Source organism: Delphinus delphis, chromosome 4, assembly GCF_949987515.2.
Source record: "Delphinus delphis chromosome 4, mDelDel1.2, whole genome shotgun sequence".
Taxonomy (NCBI): domain Eukaryota; kingdom Metazoa; phylum Chordata; class Mammalia; order Artiodactyla; family Delphinidae; genus Delphinus; species Delphinus delphis.
Genome location: NC_082686.1, coordinates 102989148 through 103002808, shown reverse-complemented (window position 1 = coordinate 103002808; position 13661 = coordinate 102989148). Strand labels below are relative to the sequence as shown.

General features: G+C 41.0%; 1 protein-coding gene across 1 annotated transcript in view; it reads left to right on the top strand.

The window, feature by feature from the left end:
• Positions 1-7549, top strand: part of OTOL1 (otolin 1) — a 61909-nt gene extending 54360 nt beyond the window's left edge. Inside the window, exons 6-7 of the mRNA XM_060010010.1 lie at positions 5658-5729; positions 6394-7549. Of these exons, the coding sequence (XP_059865993.1) occupies positions 5658-5729; positions 6394-7292 (971 nt within the window). The 3' untranslated portion in view covers positions 7293-7549. The remainder of the gene's footprint in view (positions 1-5657; positions 5730-6393) is intronic.
• Positions 7550-13661: the final 6112 nt, after the last annotated feature.

The following is a 13661-nucleotide window of genomic DNA, read 5'->3' as shown; positions in this document are numbered from 1 at the left end:
AACTATGTTGTCTAATAGTGACGAGAGTGGGCACACTTGTCTTGTTCCTGATCTTAGAGGAAATGCTTTCAGTTTTTCACCATTGAGAATAATGCTTGATGTGGGTTTTTCATATATGGCCTTTATTGTGTTGAGGTAAGTTCCCTCTATGCCCACATTCTGGAGAGTTTTTTTTTTTATCTTAAATGGGTGTTGAATTTTGTCAAAAGCTCTTTCTACATCTCTTGAGATGATCATATGGTTTTTGTCCTTCAATTTGTTAATATGGTGTATCACATTGATTGATTTGCATGTATTTAAGATTCCTTGCATCCCTGGGATAAATCCTACTTGATCATGGCATGTGGTCCTTTTAATGTGTTGTTGGATTCGGTTTGTTAGTATTTTGTTGAGGATTTTTGCGTTTAATGTTCATCAGTGATATTGGCCTGTAATTTTCTTTTTTTGTGTGATATCTTTTTCTGGTTTTGATATCATGGTGGTGGTGGCCTCATAGAATGAGTTTGGGAGTGTTCCTCCCTCTGCAATTTTTGGGAAGAGTTTGAGAAGGATAGGTGTTAGCTCTTCTCTAAAATTTGATAGAATTTGCCTGTGAAGTCATCTGGTCTTGGACTTTTGTTTGTTGGAAGATTTTTAATCACAGTTTCAATTTCATTACTTGTGATTGGTCTGTTTATATTTTCTACTTCTTCCTGGTTCAGTCTTGGAAGGTTATGCCTTTCTAAGAATTTGTCCATTTCTTCCAAGTTGTCCATTTTATTGGCATAGAGTTGCTTACAAAGGATCTCTTATGATCCTTTGTATTTCTGCAATGTCAGTTGTAACTCGTCCTTTTCAATTTCTAATTTTATTGATTTGAGTCCTCTCCCTTTTTTTCTTGATGAGTCTGCCTAAAGTTTTATCAATTTGGTTTATCTTCTCAAAGAACCATCTTTTAGTTTCATTGATCTTTGCTGTTGTTTTCTTTGTTTCTATTTCATTTATTTCCTTCTACTAACTTTTTTTTTGTTCTTCTTTCTCTAGTTGCTTTAAGTGTAAGGTTAGGTTGTTTATTTGAGATTTTTCTTGTTTCTTGAGGTAGGATTGTATTACTTTAAACTTCCCTCTTAGAGATATGTGTCTCCTTGGATTTATCCTGTATGGGACTGTCTGTGCTTTCTGGACTTGATTGACTGTTTCCTTTCCCATGTTAGAGAAGTTTTTTTACTATAATCTCTTCAAATATTTTCTCAGACACTTTCTCTACTTCTTCTGGGATCCCTATAATTTGAACATTGGTGCCTTTAATGTTGTCCTAGAGGTCTCTGAGACTGTTCTCATTTCTTTTTTTTTCTTTTTTCTTTATTTTGCTCCATGGCAGTTATTTCCACCATCGTATCTTCCAGGTCACTTATCTGTTCTTCTTCCTCAGTAATTCTGCTATTGATTCCTTCGAGTTTATTTTTAATTTCAGTTATTGTGTTGTTCATCACAGTTTGTTTGTTCTTTAGTTCTTCTAGGTCCTTGTTAAACATTTCTGTTTAACAGAATTGGATCATCTTTACTGTTATTACTCTGAATTCTTTTTCAGGTAGACTGCCTATTTCCTCTTCATTTATTTGGTCTTGTGGGTTTTTACCTTGCTCCTTCTTCTGCAACATATTTCTCAGTCTTCTCATTTTGTCTAACTTACTGTGTTTGAGGTCTTCTTTCCACAGGCTGAAGTGTCATAGTTCCTCTTGCTTCTTGTGTCTGCCCTTGGTGGGTGAGGTTGGTCCAGTGGCTTGTGTAGGCTTCCTGGTGGGAGGGACTGGTGCCTGTGTTCTCGTGGGTGGAGCTGGATCTTGTCCCTCTGATGAGCAGGGCCATGTCAGGTGGTGTGTTTTGGGGTGTCTGTGAGCTTAGCACAACTTTAGGCAGCCTGTCTGCTGATAGTTGGTTTTGTGTTCCTGTCTTGCTTGTTGTTTGCTGTGAGGCATCTAGCACTAGAGCCTGCAGGCAGTTGGGTAGAGCCATGTCTTGTATTCAAGATGCAGACCTCTGGGAGAGGTCTCATCAGTTAACATTCCTTGGGGTCAGGAATTCTCTGGCAGTCCAGCATCCTGGACTCAGTGCTCCCTTCTCCGAGGCTCCGGCCTGACCCCCGGCTGGGGAACCAAGACCCCACAAGCCACACATCACAGCAATAAAGGGAAAAAAAGGGGTGGGGGGAGAAAACAAAAAGAGAAACAAAACCCAAGAGAAATAGCAAATACAGAAACAAATAGCAACAACAGCAATAAAACCAAAAAACAAACAAAACTCCAAATGGTAAAAGCAAAACCAACCAAACAAAAATGAAAACAAACTCATGCACACACAAAAGGAAACAAAAACAAAACCAAAGAAAACAAAACCCAAGAGAACAACCAGACAAACAGAACCCCAAAATGAAATCAAACAATTAAAAACAAAACTAACACAAACAGAAAACAAAAAACTAAAACAGAATGCAAACTGAAGAATAAAGCAAACAAAAACAGACACACAAAAACAATTAAAAAAAGGATTAAAAGAAAAAACAGAAAGAGGGAAAAAAGATAAAAACAAAATAGAACAAAGAAAAGGAAAAAAACAGAACAATTAAAAATAAAAACAAAAAAATGAACAAAATTATAAAAAGAAAGAAAAAAAACAGAGAAAAACCAAACAAACCTAAACCCCCCCAAAATACTAAATAAAAATAATAATTACAAAAAACAAAGCCAGCAACAGAACAAATCAAAACATAATAATAATAATAATAATATTTTCCTGGGGTCTCAGCTGTCATTGTGCTAGCCCCTGCTCTGAGCCACAGCCCACCTCCACCTCCCCAGTAGGCCCTCTAGTGCCTCTAGGTTGGTCTCTCGACCTGCTGTGGGCACTGTGAGGACAGGTCAGACTCTGATCTGGCCCAGCTCATGCGTGTGCTTGCCCCCAAAGTCCACAGCTACCAGAGCTAGACCAGTTTCATTTGTGGGAACACTCATTGTCCATTCAGATCCATAGATGCAGGGTCTGCGAAGCTGATCACAGGGCCTTAATATGTAGCTTGTGCAACTGATGGAAAGATTTTTGTTCCTCTTCCTTAGTCACCCTGCCCCTGGGGCTCAGCTGTGATTTTAGCCCCACTTCTGCATGTGGGCCACCCACAGGATTCTGTTCCCTAGGCTGCCCTGGAGCACTTGGGCCTGCTCCAGTGAGGACAGGGCGTGGAGGTGGTATGGCTGCCTGGGTCGCAGGAGCTCCAGTGGCGACAGATGTGCAGGGAGGTGGCAGCCACAGGCACAAGAGATATGGCCTAGTGTGAGCATTTTCTAGTGCCCAGTGGCAGGTGTGCGAGGGCCAGCCCTGTCAGGGCCCTCTCCTAGCACCTGCAGGGATGGGCAGGGGCTGGTGCGTGGGGAGAGAGGCTGCAGCGGGGGCTGCATCCCCTGCATGTCACTCAACAGTGGTGCCTTGCTTCCATGGCAGTCCAGGTTTCCTCTACAGGCATTCCCAGTTGCATATTTCCTCCCTCCCATCCCCATCGGCTGTCTCCTTGCAGCCAACAATAGTACTCCTGCTGGGTTTGTACTCCAATCCCCATGCTCCAGCTCCCACCGCTGTGTGCACCAGTGGACACATGTCCCAGTGTGGGGCATGCAGTGCTGTTGCATGGACTGTCTGTGTAGGTCTCACTCTGTGCTCTCTGCCACAGACTGGCTGCTCCACCCTCCTCTGACAGCCTCAGGTGCTTCCCTTCTGTCCCAACCAATTTCTCTGTCGGTGAGGGGGCTTCCCCAGATGTGGGAACCTCTCTTCTGCTTCAGCTCCCCAACTGGGGAGCAGGTTCCATCCCATTTCCTCTCCTCTTCTTTCTCCCTTTCTTTCATCCTGCCTGGTTATGCAGGCATCTTTATTGTCCTTTCTGGTGTCCAAGGTCTTCTACTAGTGTTCAGCCCGTGTTCTGTGAGAATTGTTGCATCTGTAGATGTATTCTTTTTTTTTTTTTTTTTCACGGTACACGGGCCTCTCACTGTTGTGGCCTCTCGCATTGCGGAGCACAGGCTCCGGACGCGCAGGCTCAGCGGCCATGGCTCATGGGCCCAGCTGCTCCGCGGCATGTGGGATCTTCCCGGACCGGGGCACGAACCCGCGTCCCCTGCATCGGCAGGCGGACTCTCAACCACTGCGCCACCAGGGAAGCCCTGTAGATGTATTCTTGATGCATTTGTGGAGAGAGATGAACTCCATGTCCTCCTACTCCTCCGCCATCTTGAAAAGTCCCCTCTTCTCATGACTTTTAATTTGACTTAGGGTTTCTTTTTCCCTGGAAAAAATGAAACAAAATTTGTTGGTTATATCATAAATAATATGGCTGGTAAGTTGATGCCAATCAATATTATATACAGTTATGTTTGACTCTGTACAGATTGCTAAACTTTTTCATACCTCAGTTTCTTTTGTGATGAAAGTGGTGACAAAAATATGTGCTCTACCTTTCTTGATGGGAGATGCTACAAACTTTTGTAAATGAAAAATATTCCAATTGATGAAATGTGCTCTGTTATGTGAGCCTCCCTGTTATATGAGAGGCTGTTTTATTATCAAATAAAAATTAATATTAAACTAAAAGTTTGAAATTTAAAAATTCATGTTAAGAGCTTGGAACATTACCTGGTGCAAAGTAAGTGCTCAATGAGAGTTAGGTATTATTGTTACTGTTATTTTTGCTATTATTAGTTACAATTAAAATAAATCTAGAGTGGCTGTACTGTAACAGGATGGGCCTTTGGCCAGGCCCAGTGTAAAAGTCCATTTTGTGGTAATATGGCAAATATCTAAAAGCCCAGATATTTTTATTTTTTCAAACATGAATTTTCACAGCAGCTTTATAATTGCCCAAAGAGTATATGAAAAAATTTCCAAACAAAATGAAAATTAGCTTTTCCTTGGTGCTTTATGTATATCAAGGACAATATTTTTTATCCTGTGTGAGTTTTTTTTTGTTTGTTTGTTTGTTTTTTGCAGTACACGGGCCTCCCACTGCTGTGGCCTCTCTTGTTGTGGAGCGCAGGCTCAGCAGCCATGGCTCACAGGCCCAGCCGCTCCGCGGCATGTGGGATCTTCCCGGACCGGGGCACGAACCCGCGTCCCCTGCATCGGCAGGCCGACTCTCAACCACTGCGCCACCAGGGAAGCCCCCTGTGTGGGTTTTTATCATGAATAGTTTTAGCTGACTGCAGAGTGTTGTGCTCTGTGTTTTAGCTTATATGGTGCACGGTACGATCTCTCACACATTGTGAGGGATATAAAAAAAGAGGACCTTTTAACTGTCGTTCAGAATTTGTAATAAGAAGAGCACAAACACAGACATACATAATGTAAGGCAGAATGTCATAGGTTTTGTAAGAGATTTGAAGAGCTACAAGAATGCTGAGGGAAAAGCTGAAATCTGAAGAGATTTGGCACTACCTCCAAATATACTTTAAATGGTTCACCATCAATTGGAATAAAATATTCCTAATGTTACTCAATAAATTCTTTTTCCATATTGTTTTACCTTTACACATTTTGGTAAAGGAAGCATTAGAATGTGACACAGTTGTGAAATGGGTGTTTGTTATATCATAGCTAATATAGTTAGAAAAAAGTTAATCTTGGTATCATTTTAGGACTTAAGGGAGAACGTGGGGAGCAAGGAACAAATGGAGTTCCAGGATACCCAGGAAAACCTGGAGTACCAGGTAGTGTATAAAGTATATCTACTGTGTGTAGTCACGTGTGCAGTATGGCCCTTAATTTTCTTCCTGTTTGTATTTAAAGTTATCAGGGAGGTAAGATGGAAATATCAATTAGTAATAATCTTCTAATAATTTAGTGTACTGATTGGATGGAGTGTTATCAGCACTAGTGTAGGAGTCTGGAAGTGGTAAAAGTATCTGAACTCTGCACCTCTTTCTCGCTGTCCTTGGGAAAAAGATCTCTAAATCTTTCTGGGTTGCAGGTGTTTTGCCTGTAAGATTTTGGGTTTGGATGGACAATATGGAGATTTAGGAGAATAGCTGGGTTGGGCCAAAATGCAAAGTATAATGGAACACAACGGGCAACTATAGTTCTAATATTCTTCATCATCTTAAAAGTCAAACAAACAAACAAACAGGCAAACTAGATATATAAGATCTAAATATAAGGTGTTGCTTCTCAGTAGCATTAACTCTTTCCTTTATGAGGGAGTCGCTTGATTTGAATGGCTCAGTGTAAGAATCTCCTCTGCATGGCCATTGCTCAGGCAAGAAGCAGGTTTCCAGCTCCAGTTAAGAGGTTTTGTTTCATTTTGTGAGCATAATAATAGCATAATGGTCATACCATATGTGAACCTTAACCATTATTTTAATTTTTCCATTTCAGGTGGACTTGGTCCTAAGGGGGATAGAGGAAATATTGGCCTGGCAGGAGTGAAAGGACAAAAAGGCTCGAAGGGGGACACGTGTGCCAATGGTACCAAAGGAGATAAAGGAGACCGAGGGGCTGTGGGTGCACCAGGCTTGAATGGAGAGCCTGGGGCCAAGGGAGACAAGGGGGAGATGGGGGATAAGGGCTACTGTGGAGATTCTGGGGAGAGGGGGGGAAAAGGAGAAAAAGGCGAGGAGGGCATGAAAGGAGAAAAAGGTAGCAAAGGAGATATTGGAATGGAAGGGAAAAGTGGTTCAGACGGGCTGCCTGGGCCCCAAGGTGATCCAGGAGTTAAAGGAGAAAAGGGAGAGTTGGGTCCTCCTGGTCTTGTGGGACCTGCAGGGCCAAAGGGTGAACTTGGGAGCAAAGGGGTCCGAGGGTCTATTGGGAAGAAGGGCTCTCGGGGCCTCAAGGGCTCCAAGGGGGAGGTGGCCAGAGTCCCACAGTCAGCTTTCAGTGCTGCTTTATCCAAGCCTTTCCCCCCTCCAAATGCCCCTATCAAGTTTGACAAGGTTCTCTATAACGACCAAGGGAACTACAGCCCTGTCACTGGGAAATTTAACTGTAGTATTCCTGGGGCATATGTTTTTTCCTACCACGTCACCGTGAGGGGCCGACCTGCTCAGATCAGCCTGGTGGCCTGGAATAGGAAGCAGTTCAAGTCCAGAGAAACGCTCTATGGTCATGAAATAGACCAGGCCTCTCTCCTCATCATCTTGAAATTAAAAGCAGGGGACCAAGTCTGGCTGGAAGTTTCAAAAGATTGGAATGGGGTGTATGTCAGTGCTGAGGATGATAGCATTTTTACTGGGTTCCTTTTGTACCCAGAGGAAAACCCTGGCATTTCACCATAAACTTGTATCTTCAACACTGTAGTTTGGGTTTAGTGGAATAAGTCAGGTAACATTGGGTAGTGCTATTGAAAAAAGTAAGCTTCACTTCTTTTCATGATTATAAAAATAATACAGAAAAATTAAGAAAAAATTATATCACCTAGAGTCAATAATTCCTATTTTAGAACATCACCTTTAAAAAATATTTATATGTATTTGAGAGCATGTGTCTATTAATTTTGTAGCTAGCTTTTTTCATTTAGCATTATAATGGCATTTCTCAAGCCCTTTAAATAATATTTGTATACAAAAATATGAATGAAATTTGTAATAAATAAATATATTCTTACTAAATATTTTCTGTCTCATAAAAATGTGTGTAACTCTTTTCAGTGTGAATGTGAGGCTAACAGCTGACATATGATGGGTAGGTATTTCTCAAAAGTTTCTAATTCTGTTGGGAGGATTGCCTTCCCACAAAATAGAACTATTCCCATGTTAGTTTAATTCAGGGAGAATACACAGAAAGAATAGTAAAGACTAGCTAAAGTATTTTTAAGATCAATCAGTGTGTAAGGGTTTGCTCATAAAAAACCTGTATTATATGGACTTGTGTGTTGGGTAAAAGGTAAAAAGAAAGTTGATATAGATATTGCTTCATCATAGCAAAGATCCAGCGATTCATCTAATTATTGTGCTTAGAAGAACTGAATGTCCCCCAAAGATTTCAGAGTAAAATTAAATCATTATTGATCTAAAGTTTCAGCCCTTTCTTCATGGAAGAACACTTAATTTGGATAAATTCTTTGGCTTCATTATCATCATCTCTAAAATAATTAATTCTAGTTATTCAGTGATAACATTGCTGTAACAGGTGGGTATTTGGGAATTCACTTGCAATGTGAATATTTAAAGCTGTGAATATATAATAACTCAACAGCCTCATTTATTAAGAAGTGAATTTGTTGACTCTAAATTGAATTTGGTTTAATGAAGGCATATAGTTATGCAGATTTGCAAATCTTGGTGAGTCAAGTCAGGGAGTGAGTGATGGGAAACATTTTGGCCTTGCTCTGCCAGATAAACAAACTCTGAAAAACATAATTTATTTTTGATCTTCATATATATGTATATATATATTAGAATAGTACTTCTCAAACTGTGTTCAGAGGAAAACCATTACTGGAAGTTGTTATTATGAGCTACTGCAAAGAGTGGGTTCTGTGTCAAACAAATGTTGGAAATGCTATATTCTATCTCCCTTTTAAAGATTCATAGAGCATGTTAGTGTAGTCCCTGATATTCCCACAGAAAAGAAATTTGTTTAATTTTGTTTTGTCCAGTGATACTATATTTATTTTGAGCATAGAACTCATCAAGCAGCATCCCATGGAACAGCGTTCTGTAAGATGCCAATTTTGGAAATGTTGCATTAGTTTCTCATCCAAAGATTACCCAGCAGGCTGGGATAAAGTTTACTTTTGACATTTAGCCCTTGCTTCAGCAATTCTTCTCTATTTAGATTGCAATATTGCTTTAATTGTGGCTTTGCTTGTATTTGTCACAGGGAGAGTAAAAATTCACAAATGATTAAGACAGCGATATTTGCACTTAGACTTTTCTTTTCCAGTTTGAGGACGGGATAGTGAAGAGATTCCAGGAACTTAGAGTTTTGTCTCTCTGTATTTTCTTATAGATATATTTCTTTCTTTATGCCTTTTCCATCTTTGGGTCGGAGGGATTTGGGAGGCTGAGACCAACTAACCTAGGAAGATGGAAGAGAAACCACATCAAAGGATGTGATGCAAAAGGTAGCTGGGCAGAGGGCCAGTAAGAGAGGAACAATTCACATGGAGGATTTATGATATCCAGCAGTGTCTTACATGTGTGTTTGTGGTAAACACTTTATAGGAAGTCTGAACTTAAGAGTTTAGGGTTAGGATCCAGGGTTGGTGGTTAGTTATGAATTTTCCTCAGGGCATCCCAACTAAGGAAGTTCTTAGCCTTTGGGATGGCTTTGGGAGGTGACTTCTGGGTTCTGTACGCCACTCTCTGCTACAAGGGTGAAGTGGCACAACAATGTCCCTTCTTTAAACTATACCATGTCTTCCGTCTCGTTGAAAGCCCAAAAACAAAAGTGGATCTCTTGCATCCCAAGGATTTGAATGCAACCCATATCCTGCTCCTACCCTAGTGACTGTTGCATATCCTGACCTCTCCCCTGAATGCCTCCCCAGAGTATTAAACTGCTGAGAGGACTTCCCTGGTGGTACAGTAGTTAAGAATCCACCTGCCAAAACAGGGGACACGGGTTCGATCCCTGGTCCGGGAAGATCCCACATGCCGCGGAGCAACTAAACTTGTGCGCCACAACTACTGAGCCTGCGCTCTAGAGCCCGTGAGCTACAACTACTCAGCCCGCATGCTACAACTACTGAAGCCCGTGCACGTAGAGCCCATGCTCTGCAACAAGAGAAGCTACTGCAAGAGAAGTCCACGCACCGCAACGAAGAGTAGCCCCCGCTTGCCGCAACTAGAGAAAGCCTGTGCACAGCAATGAAGACCCAATGCAGCCAAAAGTAAGTAAATAAATAAATGTATTAAAAAAAAAAAACTGCTGAGAGTTAAAATACATCTCAGGCTTAACATGACAAAACAAGCTTCTGAAAGTCTCCCCAAGCTGCTCTTCCTACATCCTGCCCTAGCTCACATAATGGCAACTTTTTATGGAGATGCTCAGGCTGAAAACATTGTGTCATTTGATTCTTCCCTTTCACACTTAAATCCAGTCTGTCAGGAATCCTTCTGGTGCTTCTTTCAGAAAGTATTCAGAATTTGATGACTTCTCACATCTCCATTGACATACCCTGATGAGACCACCATCATTTATTGCCAGGATTTTTTTATTACAGTAACCTCCAAATTGGATTTCCCTAAGATACAAGGGGCCAAAATACAAATGGGACCCAACATAATAAATATCTAAATATTCGAACTTTATGAGTCAATCTAACAAAGTTATTTAAAATATGTTCTATCCTCCTACTTTAACGTATACTCTTATGTTGAAAAAGTAAGAAACAATTAATGATTTTTATATGACCAACAGTAAGCAAAACATAACAGATGACTGAATTACTGTTGTGTGCGTCTGGGTGTTCTCTTAATGGGTAGGTGATATTTGGATGAGTACAGAAAGAGTTTAAGTTATGAATTACTATATGTCTATCCTGTAGATGTTATTTTTAAAACTTAATTTCAGTAAAATATATGCCACATAACCAAGATTTCCATGTAATTGATGTTCTATTGATAGTTTTATCAAATTAGACCACTCTGGTTGAGTCCTTGTATTTTAAAAATTAATTAAACATATTAATTTCAATTCAGTTTGGAGAAACTTTGCTCATCTGAACTAGCAATAAGAACCACAACTTCTACATATCATGTTCAAGTATTGTAACTGGGGTTGCAGATGATATATTACCACTATTGTAAACAATATTTCAAAATATTTAAATTTCATCCTATAAACTATGATCACTTATATTGCCATTTTCGTCATCTCTTGAAACAATATTCTAGAATTTAGCTCCAGCATGAATTTTGTTTGGACCTGCATAAATACAAATTTAGAGAGAGATGAATTGTTTAATATTTCTAGCCATTAAGTATGCAACCATTGCAAACCCTGGGCCATTCGTGAATATCTCAAGAATGCTGAATTGGAACACAAAGAGAAGCAAGGAAATGGACTCTCAGCACAACTGAGACATAATATGTTGTTATCTATGGCACTTATGCTCTCCAAGAGGAAGTAAGTAAGTGAAGTCGTACTTCTCTTAATTAGGCACATCCACTTCTCAAATCCTCCCCACGTTCCTAAGCAGTGTCCAGCTCCCATGTTTGCAGCCTTGATGGCATTTGGGGGCAGTCACCTTTTGTTTGCTGCACATGTGGCAAGAGGTGTGGAGAAGAGTCTAAAAGGGTCTAAAACGTGGTAGTCATGGGAATACATATTTACGACTGCAGGCTGTTCTGTGCTGGAATTGAGCCTGATCACTAAGAAGGATGCCCTGGGTACTATCATAAATGTACATGTTGTGAGTTTGTTTTATGCAGGACCCCGTACAACATGGGGCCCAGGGCAGGGGCCCCTCTTGCTTGGGTCTAAAGGCAGTATCTCCTGTTTCTGTCTCCAACTCCTTTAATCAAAGCAATCCTGTTAGAAAGGAAGTTAGATCACCTTACTCCTCTGCTCAAAGCCTCTTGAAGCTCCTATCTCATCGGGAGTAGAAGCTGAATCCTTACTATGACCGGAAAGGCCCCGTGTGATCGGGCCCCTGCTTTCCCTCTGACTCTGCCATCTCCTCCACGCTCACTCTGGGCATTGCCCTCAATGCTATTTCTCAAATTCACTCACATATTTCCACTTAGGGCTAGGGCTTTGCACGTGCCATTCTACCTAAATGGCTCTTATCCCAGGTAACTGCATGACTGGCCCCTTCCTCTCTCTAGAGCCTTTATTTAAATATCACCTCTTCAGTAAGGTCTTTGACTACTTGATTTTAAATTTTAAATTGCATTCCCATGTCCTGCCTCTCATCCTCTCATCCTTGCTTTTTTCTCCACAGCACTCACCACATCTAATATATATTTCCCTTACTGATCTTTATTTTCTGTCTTCCCACTAGGAAGTAAGTTCCAGGACTCCAAGGATTTTTATCTGTTTATTGCCCTTTCCCCAGCACCAGCACATTAATTCAGTGAATGAAGATTGATGGGGTCCAAGCTGCTGTGGTGGTTGTAAATCTCTCTACAAGGTGATGCTCACAGGTTATCTTGCTTTTGGTTTCCATCTTAATGTAAAACAACCATGACAAACTACTAGTCTAGTTGCAAAGTAACTAAAACTGTGACTTCTTAGATTCCATAATTAAGAAACTGGCTTCATGAAATGCCATGTTTTATGTTTCATTGTGTTTCAAAGAGCTACAGAATTTTTTTTTCCTGTGGGGACAGGGGACTACTGGCCGGTTCCACGGGGTTGCAATGAGGAACTTACAAGTATGGAAGGGGAACGTGTCTCCTGTTGCTGGCGATGATGCTCCTTTTGAGTGGGCGTCTAATCCATCTTTATCACTTAACCCAGCCCCAAATGGGTCATCCTGAGTCCTGGGAATTACTATATTCTATATCTGTGAAGCCACTTACAAAAAGATTTTAAAATAAGGCAAGAAGACTGTAAGACTTTAAGATTTCAGGATGCTGTAAAACTTGGAAGAAGGACTTAGGGAGAAGGAAGAATTGAGAGCAACGCAGTTACCAGTGACAAAGATGGGGGTGGGGCAGGCAGGAGAGAGAGAATTATGGAGTCATAGAAACTGCTATTTCCTAGGTCCCAACAATGTGCCAGGCCCTGAGCTTTATGTGTCTAAAGTGCCTTAAGTGATAGATCACGTGAGGAGAATGAGGCATGGGGTTATTAGGCAATGTGCCAAAGGACACCCTTCTGGTAGGTGGGGGAGCCAGGAACCCACACTCTTTTTAAAAAATTTTATTGAAGTAGAGTTGATTTACAATGTTGTGTTAATTTCTTCTGTACAGCAAAGTGATTCACTTACACATATACATATTCTTTTCCATTAGGGTTTATCACAGGATACTGAATATACTTCCCAGTGCTATACAGTAGGACCTTGTTTATCCACCCTATATATAACAGTTTGCATCTGCTAATGCCAAACTCCCACTCCTTCCCTCCCCCACTCCCTCCCCCTTGGCAACCACAAATCTGTTCTCTATGTCTGTGTGTCTGTTTCTGTTTTGTAGATATCATGAACCCGCCCTCTTAACCAATGGAGCAAAGCAGTGTTTACTAAAAAGCTTAACTGGTAAGACCTGGTATTGATATAATGGGAAAAAGAATGGTAGTAGCTCAGTTTCTCAATGCTATCACCCCAAGTGGGAAAGGGAATGAGAAGGGGACAAGAATCCACTGATATTTCAGCAGGGGATACAAGAATGGGTTTCATGCAAAACTGCAGTTGGAACCGATGGGGTTTACTGATAATGGAGTGTGTAGTTGGGCGCTCGGATCAGCCTAGTGAATAATCCATGTGAGTTTGGTGGGAAAATTTAGTAGTGCTTGATTGTTCTAGGAACTAGAATTAAAGCATATTTATTGTTGCTTGAAGTATAAGAATTACCTTGTGTCTAATAGAGATGACATGAGAGATTTGCATGTTCAGGGTTCCTTGCCTCTAAGGTAGGAAATGCATGGAAGGCATCTCTCTTGTCCTGAGCTTGTGGAGGGTGCTGAGGAGACAGAAGCTTCCTTCTTTTACTCTCTGTGTAGTCATTCATTGCCTTAGGGTTACTGTGTGCCAG